Source organism: Penicillium canescens (genome assembly GCF_028828765.1).
Source record: "Penicillium canescens strain IBT 15451 chromosome Unknown utg000002l_segment0_segment0, whole genome shotgun sequence".
Classification (NCBI taxonomy): Eukaryota; Fungi; Ascomycota; class Eurotiomycetes; order Eurotiales; family Aspergillaceae; genus Penicillium; species Penicillium canescens.
This window is the reverse complement of record NW_026703964.1, coordinates 4,145,887-4,164,135: the sequence shown is the minus strand read 5'-3', so window position 1 is coordinate 4,164,135 and position 18,249 is coordinate 4,145,887. Positions and strand designations below refer to the sequence as shown.

At 47.8% G+C, this 18,249-nt stretch overlaps 5 protein-coding genes across 5 annotated transcripts; 2 read left to right on the top strand and 3 right to left on the bottom strand.

The window, feature by feature from the left end:
• Window positions 1–1,305: 1,305 nt before the first annotated feature.
• Window positions 1,306–3,117, bottom strand: N7446_002788 (putative DNA 3'-phosphatase Tpp1; the record flags this gene model as incomplete). The annotated part of the gene is made up of 9 exons (XM_058511537.1): window positions 1,306–1,470; window positions 1,556–1,701; window positions 1,761–1,821; window positions 1,885–2,021; window positions 2,089–2,213; window positions 2,275–2,580; window positions 2,633–2,745; window positions 2,820–2,977; window positions 3,030–3,117. The coding sequence occupies 9 exons, from the start codon at window positions 3,115–3,117 to the stop codon at window positions 1,306–1,308; spliced, it is 1,299 nt and encodes a 432-aa protein (XP_058377073.1).
• A 291-nt stretch (window positions 3,118–3,408) lies between these two features.
• On the bottom strand, window positions 3,409–4,253 carry N7446_002787 (mediator of RNA polymerase II transcription subunit 18; the record flags this gene model as incomplete). The annotated part of the gene is made up of 2 exons (XM_058511536.1): window positions 3,409–3,727; window positions 3,778–4,253. 2 exons carry the CDS (start codon window positions 4,251–4,253, stop codon window positions 3,409–3,411), a joined length of 795 nt encoding a protein of 264 aa, XP_058377072.1.
• Window positions 4,254–5,082: 829 nt separating this feature from the next.
• Window positions 5,083–5,570, top strand: N7446_002786 (alpha-ketoglutarate dehydrogenase subunit KGD4; the record flags this gene model as incomplete). Its single annotated transcript, XM_058511535.1, has 2 exons — window positions 5,083–5,158; window positions 5,218–5,570. 2 exons carry the CDS (start codon window positions 5,083–5,085, stop codon window positions 5,568–5,570), a joined length of 429 nt encoding a protein of 142 aa, XP_058377071.1.
• Window positions 5,571–6,172: 602 nt separating this feature from the next.
• N7446_002785 (RUS1 family protein) lies at window positions 6,173–8,433 on the top strand (the record flags this gene model as incomplete). The annotated part of the gene is made up of 7 exons (XM_058511534.1): window positions 6,173–6,298; window positions 6,586–6,695; window positions 6,785–6,797; window positions 6,869–6,932; window positions 6,983–7,323; window positions 7,397–7,441; window positions 7,528–8,433. 7 exons carry the CDS (start codon window positions 6,173–6,175, stop codon window positions 8,431–8,433), a joined length of 1,605 nt encoding a protein of 534 aa, XP_058377070.1.
• Window positions 8,434–9,718: 1,285 nt separating this feature from the next.
• N7446_002784 (regulator of G-protein signaling domain-containing protein) lies at window positions 9,719–10,786 on the bottom strand (the record flags this gene model as incomplete). Its single annotated transcript, XM_058511533.1, has 1 exon — window positions 9,719–10,786. One exon carries the CDS (start codon window positions 10,784–10,786, stop codon window positions 9,719–9,721), a length of 1,068 nt encoding a protein of 355 aa, XP_058377069.1.
• Between the last annotated feature and the right edge of the window lie 7,463 nt (window positions 10,787–18,249).

The window sequence follows — 18,249 nt, the reverse complement described above, 5'->3', positions numbered from 1 at the left end:
TCTCTCTCAACATTACACTAATTACATCCCGCATATTACATGCACAGCGAACACGAGGATGACAATGCATAGCCCCAACATCCGAGGTCCAGGCGTGTGGACCATCCCTAAGTCAGTTCATGCATCAGGAACAGTGCCTGATCACCAGTCCGTACCTGACCTGAACCTTGCGTACCTGAATCCATCCCAACCCACAAAATACCTGTCACATATGAGTCACTACAACGGTGAAAGCCCTAAGGTCCACTTCCACCGAACATGCACGACCGGTAAAAGAGTGGGGTCAGCCACGTCTGAAGGGCACTACCGCCATTTTCAACTATTACCGGTACAAATAACATAAATACAGTTATTGATGGCTGAGCCGACTATTACAAATCGATTATCAATTACTAATCTTGCAGTCTCTAGGCTGCAATGTCACAATGCACCTAGGTGGTGATGCGATGCCGTTGGGAATGTATCTGATCCCAGACTAACTCCATCTGGGTGAATATCTGTAGGAACAGATGTTAGTGTGATGTTAGCGGATGGCCCGGGACCGGATCGATGTGTTCCAGGTGCCTTGGCGTGCGATTTACTTTCCGAGTCTACGCTTATCTGTACCTGAGGGGCTCTGGTTAGGGCTTTGGATATACCCCTGGGACCCGGTCCTTCAGGGCTAAACAGTAGGTATTGTAATGCAGGTACTTTTTTACTTCTCTCTCTCTTCTCGCCTAGGGCCAATCGCTTAGTCTTACAGTATCGCCTACTATATCCACTAAGAATAGTATCTATAACAGTTAGATTAATGCATGGGTATATATGCACTATCGGAATAATGTCTTGGTCCTGGACTAGATGTCTAATCCTAGGGCCTGGGCTGACATGTGAAGAGTATAGTATAATGAAACGGGTTATGTCCATATCCGGTTTTCATACATAGGTCAGACCCATTAGATTAGATCTAATATGCGCCAACATGCGACAAAGGAATCCGAAACATGCATTGATTCAGATCCCTTTATGAATGCAGTTGAGATGAGCATTTTCCACTTTGTGTGGTCTGAGAGTCAATTGGACTCTGATGATACCTATCAATAGATCTACCATGGTATAAGATGACATATGACATAGTCCGCAGAACCTTGCAAGCCAAGGTATGTCATGTACATGTACACGTACGTGCTCAGCTGCCATGTTTCACATTATCGATTGTAGACATGAGATGAGACATGGGGATTGAGGGAGCCTAGAAAGAAGCAAAACCCCAAGCCCACGAGACGGAACATCAAGTACCAATGTAGTCAATAGTCATCGGTGCCTTCAAATCCAGTACTGGCCCCAGAGAGCCTTGGCCTCGTCACTACCGCGGAACTGAAACTCGACAGGGATGATATCGTCGAACCCCTCGTCCAGCGTGGGTGCCTTGAAGCGGCGGGCGAAGTCGCCAAAGGCAATTCCTGGAAGAGAGGTTCTCGATTCGGGGTTCTAGAGGTGGAGATGTTAGTATGGAGATTTGTTATTGGGTGCCGGTTAGAGACACGGGATATTGTCGATTGACGTGGGTACGTACCAGTTCTTTGTTAGATGCTCGGACTGCGTTGTTGTGTTTGCAGAGGTCTGGTGTTGAGATGAATTGGACGCAGCGGATGGGCACTTTGAGTTCTTTTGCTAGGGAGGTCCAGTGAGCTCTTGTTTCGGGGTCTGCATTTGTGTTGTCTGTTCTCGGGTAAGTTTGTTGTTTCGTTAGAAGAGGTATGGATAAGGGCTAAACGTACCGACTACAACCGATTTCTTTGCTTCCAGGTGCTCGCGAGCGACCTTGAGGCATTTGGGGCGCTGCTTTTGATTAGCGTTCAATTCATTGGAGGGAATAACTTTGCGAAGGATGTATGTTCATACCGTTTTGAGCATATCTTGGTTCACTCGTTCGTAGTCAAGAGGTTCCAGATGAGTCCAGTAGAAAGTAGATTTCCCAGCACCGGGGCTCCCACAGAAGAGGACTAGTTCCACGGGGTGCTTGCGGGTAAATGGTTTGGCTTTTTTATGAATTAGCCATCTGTTTGACCTTGGGGATGACTTCTTCGTTAGAAAGGGACAACATACCAGGCTCCTCTTCCGACTTCACATATAGCATCGGGTCAAAAAGCTTTGTTGCTGGCTCCGTCGTTTCACCCAGGAAGAACTCCTCTGGCGTTTTAAAGGGCATACCAATGTTTGTGGCCAATCCACTAGATCATGTATCAGCATGTATCCAAGCACAATGCCAAATGTGAGATTGAGATGCCTTACCGATCCACACCCGAATGATCACCAGGCCGGCCAGCCGCATCTCCTACGAAGATCGAGCCAGGCAAATCAACGCCTGCAACATCAAGGTCATAGTCATCCAAAAACTCGTGCCACATCCCGAGACGAGGCTTCCGGTACTCAGGGTCTGTAGTAGCTGCGTAGACGCTCACTGGAATATCAAGTTGCGTCAAAACGACAGTCATCTTCTCTTTGAAGTTGGAAAGACTCTTCGATTCACTTCGACCACCCTTGATGTCTTTCTGGACGCTGATCTTCTTCTGGTTTGAAAAGATTACGACTTGGTAGCTGTGAATTGTAAGCCAAAACCCTTTTCTCTTGCTCGGACTCGTATATTTACCCTTCGGAGTTGAGCTCCTTCAGGCGTCCTGGGACCTTGTCGTTCCACCATTGCCAGTCTGTTGCTGACTTTGGGAACACATTACCGGATTTTGTCTTGATCAAAGTTGAATCCTGAAGCGCTTGTTAGCACGGGCCCCGGACGCTCGATGCTGGTTGATATCATTCTGGGTAAATTGGACACTTACCAGATCAAAGCCAGCGATACGGCGTTTCCCAGAGGAACTGGGCACTTGGTTCTCGGAGGTCTGCTTTCCGATGACAACACTCGTCCCGATAACGCGCCATGTAATCGATTCGGGCTTCTTCTGCGAGGCCGGAGTGAAAAAGTTTGCAACTGATTTTTCTATAGATTGCCTATCAGCAGCTATATCAATCATGGTGGCCAAAGAACCTACTGGTGACAGTTGGGTCGACCTTGCGGCGCAGCGGGGGCGGTGAAATGGCTTGGGGGGAGGCACTCCTCTTAGCCGGCCCCTCGACCATTCTGACAATGCGAGCGAGAGAGAACGTTTTGAAAGATCCTAAGGCTAATTGGGACCGCGGCTCAATAATTATGTGCGCGTTGAAGTTGGAGATGCAGGGACGCGCCGAGACGCGGAGTCGCCAAGTCACATGGTTTGAACATTAAATGATAGAAATCAGTGAAAAGTGAAATAAATTGTGTATAATTTGTTTTGATCGCTAGATGGGTATCTTTCTTTTTCTATAAATTATGTGCGAGTTCCAAAGCCGTTCCCTGCTTTGATTCCTTCAGCCATAGCAAGCACGGGGCATCTATTTTGCCCTCGTATCAAGCGACAGCCGGTCTGCCTGCTCGAGCCGAACTGCTGACTTCAACTGCTCGCGTAGCCCGAAAAGATGCTGCGAGGCTGTCTTCATCGTCTCTTGGTTGCTACCGTCCTGCACAGTAATGGAGGCCTGTAGAACGTAGCTCCCACTCTTTTCTAGCGGCGTCATGTCCTTCAACGCAGGCATCTGCTGTCGAGGTTGATTTGGCTCCTGGCCAGCCGGGTAATGCAGAACCCGCTGCAAAAAGAGAGTAATGTCATTGTGAATGAACAGATCACCCTCGACCACATGTTCAGTCACGAAGCTAGAATTTGATTAGCGCCGGCAATCATAAGATCGAGTGGCACCACTCACCTATAGCCCCACGCACTCATAGTCGGCATGATATCTCCCGATGGCAAGGATGAGCTAGACATCTGACGCGACGTGACGGCCGAGCGAGTGCCAGCTTCCGGGATATCTCGAAATTCCAATTTCCATGGCTGACGTTCATAGTCATACCGAGGTGGCTCTGGGTTTTCGTCTGTGCCATCCATCTGCGTATCGGAGTCGGTTGCAGAACCAAAGTCCTTTTCAGAGACTGGACCAACCACCTGGGTATAGTACATGCTCCCATTCAGCATCTTGTTCAGCCGCTGAAGGTCCCCCGACTGTATATCCTGACTGGCACCCGTGCGCCCCGCCACCAGACCGGGTTTGCGATAGGCTTTGAAGATCAGCCGCCGCTCCAAGCAATGGCGGGGCTGCATGGCTGTCAGACCAGCGAGCTGTTGGAGGAGCTCATGATGCTGGTGGACCGGGACCGAGGCGAAGAGCAATACCTCGTGCATCTTATGATATGCGGGTGAAGCCGGGATGTTTAGTCAGGGTCCAAGCTTTTGAGGGGGCGCGCCTTATCGAACTATTAGATGTGGCGATTTGTAATGCTTCAGGGCTGTAAATCCTTTGGGGAAGGGCTCGTGAAACCCTCGGGATATCAGTTCCGGGTGATATTCACAAGGGGCCCGGAAATGTAACTCTGCCGACTGCGGGGGTTCTGGGAACAAAGGAAGTAAACTCGGAGATGTTCAGATCATAAAGATTGATTGGCGGAGGGGAGCTTCACAAGAAGAAAAGAAGATCCAAGCCAGAAAACGGGGAGCTCACCGGGAGAGCAGACTGGGAAAGGATCTGAGAGTCGGGGAATCGCAAATGGCTTCACACTGCGGGGGATGAGTTTGGGGGATCCCAGTTTCCGGCGCCGTCTACCAATAGAGGAAACCGGGTCAAATTCCGAACAAAAGTCTGACAGATGTACAACAGCAGTGATTAGTGGTCAGTGGTCAGTTGCAAGTATTGCATGGTTGAGAGTACACCGCGTAGCCGTTGAAGCAGTTCATCGGCTCCGACCCGGTCCCAAAGCGGTAACCCTCCCGCTGGCACTTATCTTCTTCGTCCTTCCTCAAGTCTTTTCTTTACATCTTCTGTCTCCTAGCTATATCCTTCTCTTCAATCGCATACTCGTCCACTATCACTTGTTAATCCAATTTACCACCTCACTCACTCTCTCTCACGCCTCCGGGTCGGTTCGGATACTACCGGACCCGTTCAATTTCGCACACTCACGTTAAATTGATCTCAACCCTCCCACCTACACCACCTCAATAACCAACCTTCACAATGCGTGTCACTTCCGCTCTCTGCTCTGCTGCCCGCACCCCTCTCATTCGTTTTGTCGGAAAGCGTTCCATCCCTCGTACGTGAATCCCAACTCGAGTCCCCTCCCCGAAACCCGAGCTAACATTCTGTCTCCAGAGTCGGTTGACCACGCTCCTCGCGCTCACCCCGCCTCTCCCACTGGAACTCTCCCCAACTCCTTTGCTGCCTACCGCGCGAAGGCTCAGCAGCACGGTCCTCTCGGCCGCGCTTCCTTCAACAGCACCATTGGCGGCCACTCGGGCGCGTCGCTTGGCCCCGTCAAGCCCCAGAACGGCGAATTCTTCGACCGCACTGAGCTCCCGTCGCGTTTCGGTCGTCTCCCTGGACTCAGGCTGAGATGGAGGCCATCGAGACTGGCGGCGCGAGCCTGTTCGCCTAGGCGCCCCCTGGCAAATATCAAATTAAAATATGAGCGATGGGGCATGACACTTCTTTTGGAAGTTGTGTGATGAGCGACGCGGAGCAGAATTGATTCCGTTTCAACTCAGGGTTCATTCTGCTGCTGTTGAAAGGTGGCGTTGAACCTGGCCGACCGTGGCATGATGATACCTCGGTGGCTGGGGACTCGGATCTGATGTTCAGATCGGCCACTCGTTTCCTCAACCAAAACTTCTTTCACATTATACCTTGTCTCTTGCTGGTTAATTGCCATGGCAAGGACACTTTTTCTACGGAGCGCTTCTTTTCCGCTCTGTTTCTTCGTTCGTTCTGTACCCGGCGCTGGTGGTTGAATTTTTTTCGGTGTTCTTCTTTTATGTGCAACCGCTCTCCATCGGAAGAGCGAAGTGCTTTTACACATATAGATCTGATTGGATTGGCCTTTTGGAGGTTCTCATTCATTGTTGATAGTAGGCTCTGGGAGCACTTAGAATAGCAATGGATAATTCTCGAAGACAAGACAAGATACCAATTAAGGTTATTACTGCAGAGCATAACCCTGCCCTATAACGCCAATACTATAGCAGCAATCAAGGGTTGACGTGGTCTCAAGCACGTGCCTCCTGACTACCTCAAACCCCGGATCTTGACCTTCACCATCTATTTGATCAACATGGGGTCTAGTGAATCGAATAGGCTGGTCTTCCAGGAGACAGACGAAGCCGGCAATTCTACCGCAACCTACATCTATTCTGGGGACACTACGAAGCGAGCTTCATTCGGTCGAGTGGATGTTGTGGTAAGATATTTCTCAGTGTTCGAATCCCAGGACTTGTATGCAGCATGTTTGACATACGCTCTTGCATCTTGCATCTTTCATCTGCTTATCTGTTGCCAACATTACCCTGGTTCCGGGGAGACATGACCCTTGTCTACTTGCCCAGATGAACAGTTCCCAATCATATGTACTAAACCCGTGTCTGTTCATTATAATGCTATGGATGACATGGTCTAATAATGTCTCGCTTTGGTCCAAACATGGAGTCGTGATATTCAAATCCTAATGCCCTTATTGACATTGGACAGGCATCTTCCCCGTCTACCTCGCCATGGTCAACCAAGCCTCTGATCGGCTCGCTGAGTGATGTTTTTCTTCCTTCCGGGTTTCCTCACAGTGTCAGCGACGACTATTTACCGTGAGTATTCCAATATGGTTTAGAGAGGCTGTGCTATACCGTCTTATGTGTGCCCTACATGATCTACAAATGCTAACGTGAAATCTCAGATATCAAATCTTCGTAAGCCAACATATGCACTAAACACAGATCCTGTTTACCAAATCAAATCTAACCAACCCAACGCAAGCCAGGACTCCCTCCAAGCCTTCTGCAGCTCAATAGCGGGCCTCCTCTCCTCCCGCGCAGTACTACAAGGTCAATCCCAGGCACCTCAATCTAGACCCCATTTCTAACACATTAAATAGGAGTCGGCGTCGGCAACGCAGATGCCTCCCCAACTTCAGCTCTCCTACTTCACATATTACAAGACATATCCGGGCGGATAGCCACAATCCTCTTCGCCCACCGCGTCGGCACAGCCCTAGAACCAGAATGCAAGACCTACAGACTTGCCGCAGATGTCTTCAACGACATCGCCATGATCATGGACTGTCTCTCGCCGATGGTTCCTGCTGGCATGATGCGGGTTACTATCCTCAGTACGGCAGGGGTACTGCGTGCATTGTGTGGTGTCGCTGGGGGAAGTTCGAAGGCTAGTTTGAGTGCGCATTTTGCGAGATGGGGGAATTTGGCGGAGCTTAATGCTGTATGTATATGTTTTCTGGGGTAGTCGGTTGAGATTAATTTGGGGAGAGCTGACATTTGATTTGATTTTATAGAAAGATTCGTCTCAGGAGACGGTTATTTCGCTGTTTGGGATGTTGGTGAGTATTCTTCCAGTCCTTCTCTTCTTTCTTTGGTTCAAAACTATTCAATTTTCCTGGGCATTCGTCTCTAACGCAATGAACAGGTCGGATCTGTTGTCATTTCACACATAACCAGCTTCACTACAACCTGGATAGCGCTATTACTCCTTCTAGCACTCCATCTGAGCATGAATTACGCCGCTGTCCGAGCAGTTCAGATGACAAGTCTGAACAGGCAACGAGCGAACATTACATTCTCGGCTCTACTAGACTCCGATACGAGTTTGGAAGATGCGCTAAGCCTGAGCTCGACGTCGACCGTAGATCCCAACAGCAAACCGACTAACGGAAGCCAATTGACGATCTTCACACCTGCAGATATAGCACGTCACGAGCGCATCTTCCATCGAGGTGAAGCGCTACAATGGACAACCCATTCATCGACATCGACATCGACATCGACATCAACGGAATATCTAGGCTCAGCCCAAATAGGGCTTTCTTTGTCCTCATTCTTCGGCACTTCTGCCAATAGCACGAGAAGTACCATCCCAGTACAACAGCTCACAGCCCTATTCTCGAACGAGACCTACCTCCTCTTCCTCACACCTTCATCATCACCCTCATCCGCAAAGAGAAAATGGCACGCATCCATTCTCCTCAAAAAGGGCTGTACAACCCCTGATCAGTTAAAAGCATGGACACATGCATTGCTAGCAGCGAGGGTACTGGTCTTGATGCATTCATCAAAAGAGACGCAGACCAAAATTGAAAGAGGAAGAAGTAAAGAAAGAGGAAGATCAAAGCGGGGGAGAAAAGAATCCCCCGATGCAACGGACCTTTCAAGTTCGAGTGATATATTCACAGTCCTAGACGTCCTTGAACGAACTCTATCCTGTCTCAACGCAGAGTCCCGTTTTGGGGATTATCTCGTGCGCTTGCGGGATGTAGGCTGGAACCTTGATATTGCGGCATTGGAGACGAGGGGTCGGAGGAGGGTTTCTATTTGATTTGGTTTGATTTTGGCTGGGTTGTTTGTACTTTTATTACTATCAATTTCACTAACACTAACAACATTGATTGCTTTTGCTATTGTCTTTTCTCGGCGTTACTCTTCATCTAGTTATTACATATTACCCACTTCTCGTTCATCTCGTCTTCCATCCCCAGTTCCAATTCTAGTCCTATGCCCTTAGCATCCAATGTCAAATACCCACTATCCAACACGTAAATACAAAATCCCCAAATGAACCCGAACAGCCTAAACAAGACAAAAGGGTTACGCATGCATCCAAAACCGTACAACCCCAAAGCCCTAAAAGTCAATATTGACTCCATGTTCCCTCCGGTTTTTGATATCTGTGTCTGCTTGTACAACATGGTTAGGTGAAAGGTATGGAGTGCGAGTCATGAGCTTGAATCTTGGGCTACGGGCTTGGGTTTCGGGTTTCGGGTTTCACGAGTCTTAGTTTAGGGGAAAGACGTTAATAATTGAATATTTCTTAGGTATATGGTTTGGTGGTTTGTTTATACGGTTGTATGTTGGTGTAGTAAGTTGCTTAGGAGATCTGGTTGATGGGTGTTTTGTAGGGAGGGAGGATGGGTATGGTAAATGTTGTGCATGCTCGTGGAATGAGAATGGGATACAATTGGCATTGGGTTCAGCCACTTTGATACTTTGATAGACGGTGACATTGTGGTGGGAAGTAATTGGATTAAGCATACCTTTGCTTCATGGATTGTGACTGATATCGCCAATGATATCACTCACATCACATTCATGTACTCACTCTACGTGAGAATCCGTCCACGGTGGATAGACCACAATTACAATGACTACAATTAAGAATCAAATGAGAAGTGGGGTATCAAGTCTATTGATTTAACAAAGAAAACTCCATAGGGGAGGAAGATATGATATAGAGACAAGAGCCTCGACAAAAAAACGCCAGGATCCAATCCGGAAGACCTGAGGCCATCCAATCTATAGATGAAAACATGATATGATATATACGGGGTTCTCTCCCCGTGATGCCATCCGCCAAAAAAAGTGACAAGGGAAAAAAATAGGAAAACGCCGGTTTCATATGCTTTCGATGCATCATGCTCTCATACACCGCCAATGTAAACGCTCGAAGAAGGCTAACAAGTCGTAGGATGATGCATATCGGAATTCATGCGAGGATGTAGTGAAGTGAGATATCGTTGAGGTCATGGAAGATGTCGTGAGTTGAGAAAGGACGAAAGAGGTATGTCCGTTTTGTAGAGTCGGAGCGAAGTTGAGAAAGAGATGGTTTACTCGTCCAAACCAAGGATCTTGGGGTCGCGGCCCCCGTTGCTACCACCAGTAGACCGTTTCTTAAAGCCTAGCTTCATACCCATCTTCTTCCACGGGTTCTCGGTGCGAAGTTTGGGGCTTTGCATGGGGAGGTGCGGTTCGCTGGCAGGCGGGGTGGTGGGCGGCGTCATGGGTTCCTCGGCTGTGGGACTGGATTGCGGAGAGCCGCTGTCATCGGTCAAAGCCAATGAGGCAGATTCGCCACTGGGGTTGAGCAGAGCGCCGGAAGTGCGTTTGCCAATGGCATGCACGGCGCCGAGCGACATGTTCGAGCGGCTGTGACCCGTTGATGGGAGATCCCGCGTTGATGACTGAGGGGAGGTCCGCTTGGCACGGGACCGGACCTTTTTCATAGGGTTCTCTTCCAAACTTGTCGATGACAGGTTCATGATATCTTCCGGACCTAGGATCGGACCAGAGGATGCGAGCATGGAGGGGGAGGTGGTGTGGCTGTTGACAAAGGGGAGGAAGATGGATTCCTCCATCAAGTCGTGGATGCGTTTGACGGCGGAATCCAACGTCTCCGGGACGGGCGGGACGGTGACGTTTGAGTATTGAAGGAGGTCGTCTCGCACTTCACTAGAGAGATTTATTTCCCGCGGTGACCCTGGGAATATATATGCAGTCATCAAGCGTTGCCAGAGCATGCGCAAGTGCTGACTTTCCGGGCCGTCGGACTCCAGTGCCGCGGGGCCTAATCGGTCGACAAAGGCGTAGTAGGATTCCCGGTATCGGGTGGCCTCCATGGTGAATTCGAGGGTTTCTAGGCAGTGGTTCTGGGAGAGGTAGGCCATAAAGGCACTGAGAGTATATGGGGGCGGGGCGACATTGGCCAGGACTTCGTCGAGAGTCGGGCGCATGGAGAAGGCTCCCGCCGAGACGGCCAGGCTGACCGGTCGGGAGCCAGAAGATTCCATATCCTCTTCAGAATCGCTATCTGAAGAGGTGGGAGACAATTCGGGGGTAGTGGTTGGAGTATGATTCCGGAAGAAGAGGGACGGCGCCAGCGTCTTCTTCTTAAGCATAGCGTAAAGTTTGCGTCGGGGACCCTGTATCTTCGGTTTTTTTCTCACCGGTCCCCTGCGTGTGGGATGAGAATCCAGATTGATTATTGTAGCATAAGATGGGAAGAGAAAGAGAATGTGTGAGTGTAGTGTGAGGGAATGTGTGTATATGTAGAAGTGGAGGTTTGGATGTGCAGAAGGCAGAAGGGGGAGATAAAAGGGAGGGAAACCGTACAATACCAAAGTGGAGTCCAGTGGAGCGATAAGATGTTCCTTTTAGTCTTTTCTGTTCTTTTTCCCTCTTTCTTTTTTCCTCTTCGGGCTTTTAGGGGCGTTTTTATTATTGGCCGCGACTCTTGCCAGATGTGGCGACACGCCAATCATGACGAAATCTTCCTCAGCAAGGGAGTAATGTGGACAGGGGACATTCTACACTAAAAATGTAAGATACCATTCCTTCTATGTCAGCTTTAGTTTTCTGGAAAACTGCGTGGCGACTCCCCTAGACTCCACCAACACGAACTTCTATAAGCCTTCTATAAAATGTAATATAATAGTATAAGATAATAAATCGTGTTCCTGACCTAATTCCTAATGCAGCACCAATGTCAAGACGAGACTGGCCCACGGTGGCCGCTAGCACGCCATCCGAGACCGGAATGTGAATCCTCGACCCACGGTTCAATATTTTACAGTAAACCCAATACATGAACGTCACCTTAGGATCACCGGCCCTGCCGATCTTCCAAGGTTCTTTTACCAAAACCGGTTGGCTAAGATTTGCTGGAATGTTGTACAGCTTCACTTGAGGTTCTTTGGCACATTCTTAGGACTCGTGGACGCGTATGTGGCATGTTCAACCTTACATGAACATTGAAAAGAATTTACACTCGGTGGCATTATTATTTGATGGACATTTGGTGGACATTTGGTGGACATTTGGTGGACATTTGGTGGACATTTGGTGGTTATTTGGTGGAGGCGAACAGCGAAACCCGAACAAATGATCAATAGACTAGTCTTCCGTATAGAGCCTTTTTCTTTAATGTATGGGTCTATAAAAATATCAAAGATATCTAGTTCGGAATATGCCACCGCACCCGGACTTGCCCAGCCCTTCTAGATTTTCTAGAATACCCGCCGAAGCACTTTAGTTTTTTCAGCCCACACGATCGCCACATCCGTGAAAGAAATTTCATGATAGATGTACCCCTGGCGGGCTCGGGCACAGTTCCACACAGTCACCCTGTTGCACTGGATTTTCACTTTTTTTTTTCACTTTCGCCACTATCGAGATCTCTCCCGAGTCTACCCACACACACTAAGTTAAACAACTCTCTACGAATACGCATTCCCTGCACGCCAAGCCTTGTTACATATCCCTCACACATATCCCTCACGCACGAACCTAACTTGCATATGTGTACTCTGTAGGCAAACAAGGATATAGCTGGTGAGAGACGTCCTATTTCTTCCGGGACGGTAGCGTGGGCCAAGTCGGGCCCGATGCAAACCGAGAGCCAAGTATTGGAGGCTCCAATGTTCGGGCCCACTTCACTCACCGATCCCTTCGGGGGCCGTATGATAAGGTCGCAATTATCAACGGTGTTGATGTTAGCTTTGTCATGGTTACATATACAGGATCAGTCAACCATTATGTCATGCACATATTCTTTAGGGCTCTGGCCAGATAGAGTTAGGCTTGACACGGCTCTAAAGTACTTGGTTCGCCTATCAGTTGGGTTTAGAGTATCTGACTTCCTTCTGACTGGCGGGTTAAACAAACGTAAATAGATGATTCAACATTGCGTACCAGGTGACCTTAATTGAATTGAGATATTAATTGTAGCCATATGTAATTGAGGTGTTAAAGAGGCGAATCAAGCAATGAATCAACCTAAAATCCACTCTCATCGCAACCTCAGCGGTCAGGTAACAACGTTCTATATTGATCTGCACATAGTCGTTGTCGTCAAAAAAATTCGTATATGCAACTAACAAATTCAATCGAAGCACAGACCGTATGTCTCGAAGCTGTCAACTTAGGAGGCAAATCTCGGACTAGAATCCCGCACTGTAGAATGACTACTGTTGTATGTGCATGTAGTATATCCCAATCCGACCACTGACACACACACACACACACACATATATATATATGTGTGTGTATATATATATGTGTGTGTGTATATATATATATGTGTGTGTGTGTGTGTGTATGTATTTTTATACACAGTATGCAAAGACAAAAACAAAGCAAAGCAAAAACGCCGAGCCAAAAACCGCCGAGCACCGAAAAACCTCGGCATACCATATCGCGCCTAAGCAAAGATCAAGTTAGTACTCCGTGTCTACTCCATAGTATAAGTCCAAGTAAACTTCGGAGCCCACTCACACAATCAAAAGGATTAGCTGTAAGCTCGTAACTCACCTTCCCAGGCCCCTCATCTCTCCACAATTTCCCCGTTTCCCCTTAAAACAGCATGATGGCTCAGCAACCAGCAAGGATGCTTCCCCACATCGTCGCGCACGGGATCAAGATGCGCCCTTACCGTGGCCGCTGCGGGCCATTGCTTTCCAGTAGGGCGTCTAGAACGTCGGCTCCCTTACCTTTAGGGAGTAACGTATGGGGTGCATGTGTACATGTGCGCTACTGTAGGTCCTAGACTTGGTTTTCTCTTTCTGACAGTATGTTTTGGTCTAGTCTGCTTTTTTAGTGTGTTTTTAGTTTGCTCTTTAGTCTACTGTGTGGGCGTATGGGGTATACTAGTTACCAATGCTACCATATTCCCCCCATGGGTGCGTGGGGGATGACTAGCGCTGTATGTGATGTCTTATTTTTGCCTACTTGCACTCGCCATGGTGCAGTATGTCGGGTACGTTTGCTACACTTGAAGATAGAGGCCCAGGATGAGTGCGCAGGGGCCTTCCTCCTGACTCGCGCATTGCAACTCGGCACAATCCTGCACAATAGAATAGAATATAATAGAATAATATAGTCCACATCCAAGCGATTATCGCAGCCCTTACCCTTATCTACAAGTATGGACGGGCGAGGAATTGACTCAATTCTCAGTCATCCGATGTTATCCGAAGATCAACGCAAGGATAACTGCAAAGCACGAAACCCCCCTAAACCCACCCTCCCATCAACCATTCAAATGACGTGCGCCGACATTACACTTCAAACCCCGGGGACGATATGGACTGATCGGGTCTCAAGAGAGTAAAGTGAAGAAAATCGCAGATCGTGCAGATCGTGTAACACACTGTATTCAAAAAAACAAAGCTAAGATATATCGCAAAGTTCCAGACTCGCACTAAAACAACCAAAACAGCCCAGCGTAGTCGATCAGACGGCAGAAGCCGCAAATGAGATCATTCGACTCCACCCCAGCATCCCATTCCCTGATTTTTGATGGAGCACGAAAAAAAAAAATTTCCACACTATCCGCGCTTATGGAGTCTACAGTGGGTGTAGAATTAAAAAAAGTGAAATGAAAGAACGATCGAGATCAACTCTAGACTTGTTTCATACTATATTAGCCTGAATCCTTTTTATTTTTGTTGGGCGTTACGCTCATCTACTCTACTCCGTACACGGTTTTTGGGCCGGCGCTAGGTGAAACAGTTTGGCTTGGGTATCATTCGATAACGTTATATGTTGATGTACACACACTGGACTCTGTAGTGCTTTTCTGACGGTACACATTGTGGGACTCTGGTCTAGGCTTCTTAATTGTCTGATCGGCTACCTTGGGCGCAAATGCTTGTTGTACCGCTGTCCTATCCTGCTCCTTGGGGGTGTTTTTTTTTACCCCCCTTCTTATTTTTTGTGTGTATCAACCATGGTTAGACGTGATCTACAATGCTAGACTGGTGTTTTGATCCTAAGATCTTCGTCATTGATTTACTAATCCGTGCTGGGTTAACGTTACTGTATGATGTACATGTGTTTCGTAGGCTTCCGGATATCCGGGACGTGCTCAGGTGAGATTGCTATCCTACAAGGCTCCAGGGCTGCATGCTGGGCTTATGCTTGGGTTTCTAGCCCCGGAAAATCCGATCATGTGGTTATCTTGATTGGGATCTAAAGGGGGCTAATTTGCATGTCTGTTAGGGTTAGTTATGCTACATCCATGGATGTTTACCTAGGCTTCAAGTAAGCCTAACCATTCATTCTATTCGTGTGCCAGCACCTAATTGAGATGATATCATCTCTCTACTCCACAGACATCATCGCATCATATTAGGAACACGAGTTCTAAGATACGAAGACTCAAATCGGAGTACATCCTCACCAAGAGAACCAATCTGCATCGTACACATATATAACAAGAGTAAACATACCCAAGCTCAAGCTTATCAATACCACAACCCTATCATCATTCTCGAACCTCCCCCTCCCCAAGTAGACAGACAAGGAACATCCCTGCAACAAATCAGCCCACACCAAAAAGCAAAAAACCCCCAGTCCAAAACCCAAGCCCAAGGCAAGGCTAAGTAAGACCAAGAGATATGTACAAAAACGTCTCTGCCTGAAATCAAAAAGCTAATCAAGAAAAGAAAGGGAAAAAAAGAAAAAAAAGAAAAAGAGAAAAAGAGAAAAGAACACGCCAAGCAAGCCATCCAGGGAAATGCGGGGAAAGGAAGAAGTATAGCCAAGTCACCTGGCAACAACGGGCTGACATATCCCATGCCAATCCAATGGGAAGGTCTAAGGATGCAGGCTAAACACATCCATAGCTCTAAGTGGCTATCCCTATCTCTACCTCTACCTCTTTCCTCCTCACTGGTTAATGATCTAGTCGAGCCTAGTTTGCGGGTGCTTCGTCACTCTGCAGGACATGCGTGGGTTTGATTTCGACTAGTCCCATGCACCATGCACCATGTACCTGTAGGGGTAGGTTGCTAAGATGGCCGTGCTGGGCTTTGATTTGCTACAGGGGGTGCTTCCTCCGTATGGGGTAGTCGGATCCTGGCGCTAGTCCTGATGTTGATTGGTTTCTGCATCTGCATCTGCACCTCTAGCTTGGGATGGGGACTGGGATCTGGGGCTTGGACCTTGGCTGTGTGGTTGGGTGGCTGGTGCGTTTCCGTGTATCTGTGTCTTGTGTCTGCGTCTTGCTGTTATTGGTATAGAGGAGGGGTGCGGGATGACATCCTTGGATAGCGCAGACATGGTTAATTTAGCTCTTTCTTCATGTTACATGTACTAGTTATGCTGGGTTGGTTAGAGGGGGTTTTGAGGGTCATTGGTAGACAAAACTTGGTGTGGCGTTTTTGCAAGTTAGATATAGTGCTGTGTGCCACTGGTACAGCCAGGATAAGCGTTAATGAGTACGAACAAAACTGTGGTAGGTCTACATAACTTACAGGTGCTCCTCAGCCTATTGGCTACATGTATAATGGTCATGCAGTAACTACGCAATAAACCACTCTCCCCCTTACTCGGCCACGACATCATTTCCAGCAAAGAATGTCAAATGGTGACACGACATACACCATAAAGCAACAAATCCAAGAATTAAGTTTAAAGATTTGCTATCCCCAAAAATCCGGGGATGATCGACATCTGCAGTGGTGAGTGGCTAGTTGCCAGGGTGTGGACGTAGTGGAGGGAGGTAAGGTTTGCGTTTGCGTTACCTTGAAGAAATCCTTTCATATCAAAATGGAGGTGCCGAAGTACCTGTCTATACCTACCTGGGGTAGTCATGCACGTCCACATCCGGGAAAAACCGTGCTAGATCCTATACATGCCTAGCACCCGGCCGGGTCGCCAGTTATGTCCATGTGCGATGATATCAAAGTGGTGAAACGTGCCGTCTGTCTCTTGACTTTTGCCTAGATGTGCTAACGTGCATTCCGGCCCGTGTCTACTAGTACCTACAAGGTAACGGTGGGCCGATGTCTTTGCTGCTATAGAATGCTCCACCTGGTTTTACAGTGATGGTTCTATTTTGGTCCGACGTCATGCTATAACATGCCACGGACTGGTGATCCTTGCATTAGCGTGGTATCATGTTGTGCTGCAGAATTTGCAGTGGCTGTACATGTACTCTGTTGTTAATTTGTCTGGCGTCGGTTGGGTTGCTTGTGATTGCCACAGGTGTGTGCATTGTGGAGAGTTTGGTGTTTGGGATATAGATTTGGTGGGAAGATTATGTTATTGTGGACTTTAGTGACCACTAGATACGGTACGCTTGAGGGGGTTTTGAAGTGAGGCCGTTGTGTTAATATATACCTTTGCTTAGTTTGGGTACTTGAGTTGAAGTGAGATAGATGGAGATGGGTTTGATAAGGTGGTCTATGTGCAGCGACATGTCTTCACTTATAGGATGGATCATATAGAAAAGACATCCATGCTTTTGATACTTTTATAGGTTTCCTCGGCAGAGAAACAAAGTCGCAGGGTGTGGTGGTTCAACCGTATAGGGCCACGTCTGTATATCGGAGACGAGCCTGATGACACTTCCCAGAGATTGCGCTTTGAATGTCGTCAAGTTTCTCAAAGTCAGACCATATGCAGCAAAACAAACACCTTTCGTGACATCTGACACTGTAAACATATATCATGTTTTTAACTCATCGTCATGAAATGGCTCCTCCCAACGGATCCCATCTACAAGTAACTTGTCGCTCGGAGTCGATCAAATTGTAACGCAGTTCATATTACAAGGATTATGTATATACGATACGCCATACGATAGACCACAAGACTCAAACTCAAGAACCAATGAAAAAAAGAAGAATGCTATCTTATGCCACAACTACCAGTAACAAAAACTCGCTTCTTGGAACAGACAGAGCAAGACAAGGGAAAAACAACAAAAAAAGACGATTATAGACACGGCGCAAATAGATCTGGAAGGTTGGAACAATCAAAGAGGGAGCAGGCGTATGATGGGAAGAGAAAAAAAGATCAGGATCAAGAGTGACGAGGGGATATATGCAACATGCTCTCTTCAGGTTCTGCATGCAAGAAAACAAAACCATGCAGTGGAAAGGAAACTTGAAAACTCTTTTACCCGCAATGGGAGGAAATGGCGAGTAGGACAAGACATGGTCAGGTCATTGTGAAGACGGCGCGGAGGACCCATTGAGAGAATGACTGGCGGGATTGACCTGTAGATAAACAGGGCCAAATGAAGCATGTGGTATATCCCAGACACGGCGAAAGATGAGCCCAATTGTGTTTGATGGTCGCTGCTTGTCGTCCCTGGCAGCGAAGCTCATCTCCAGTGTATTTTTTGGCCATTCAACCATATCTCCTGAACGAGATTGTTTGTCACCAATAGACCAGCGCGGGGGCCAAGGTCTAGGGTGGCGAGTGGCCAGTCAATGGATTCAGACCAATTGCCAACATCAGCAGTATGCAAATGACCAAGTTTGATATTAAATGATGCACGCCAGATATAGTGAGACCAACAAAGAAAACGAAAACACAAGACAAAAATCTCACAAGTTCGCCGCTCCGAGCCGTA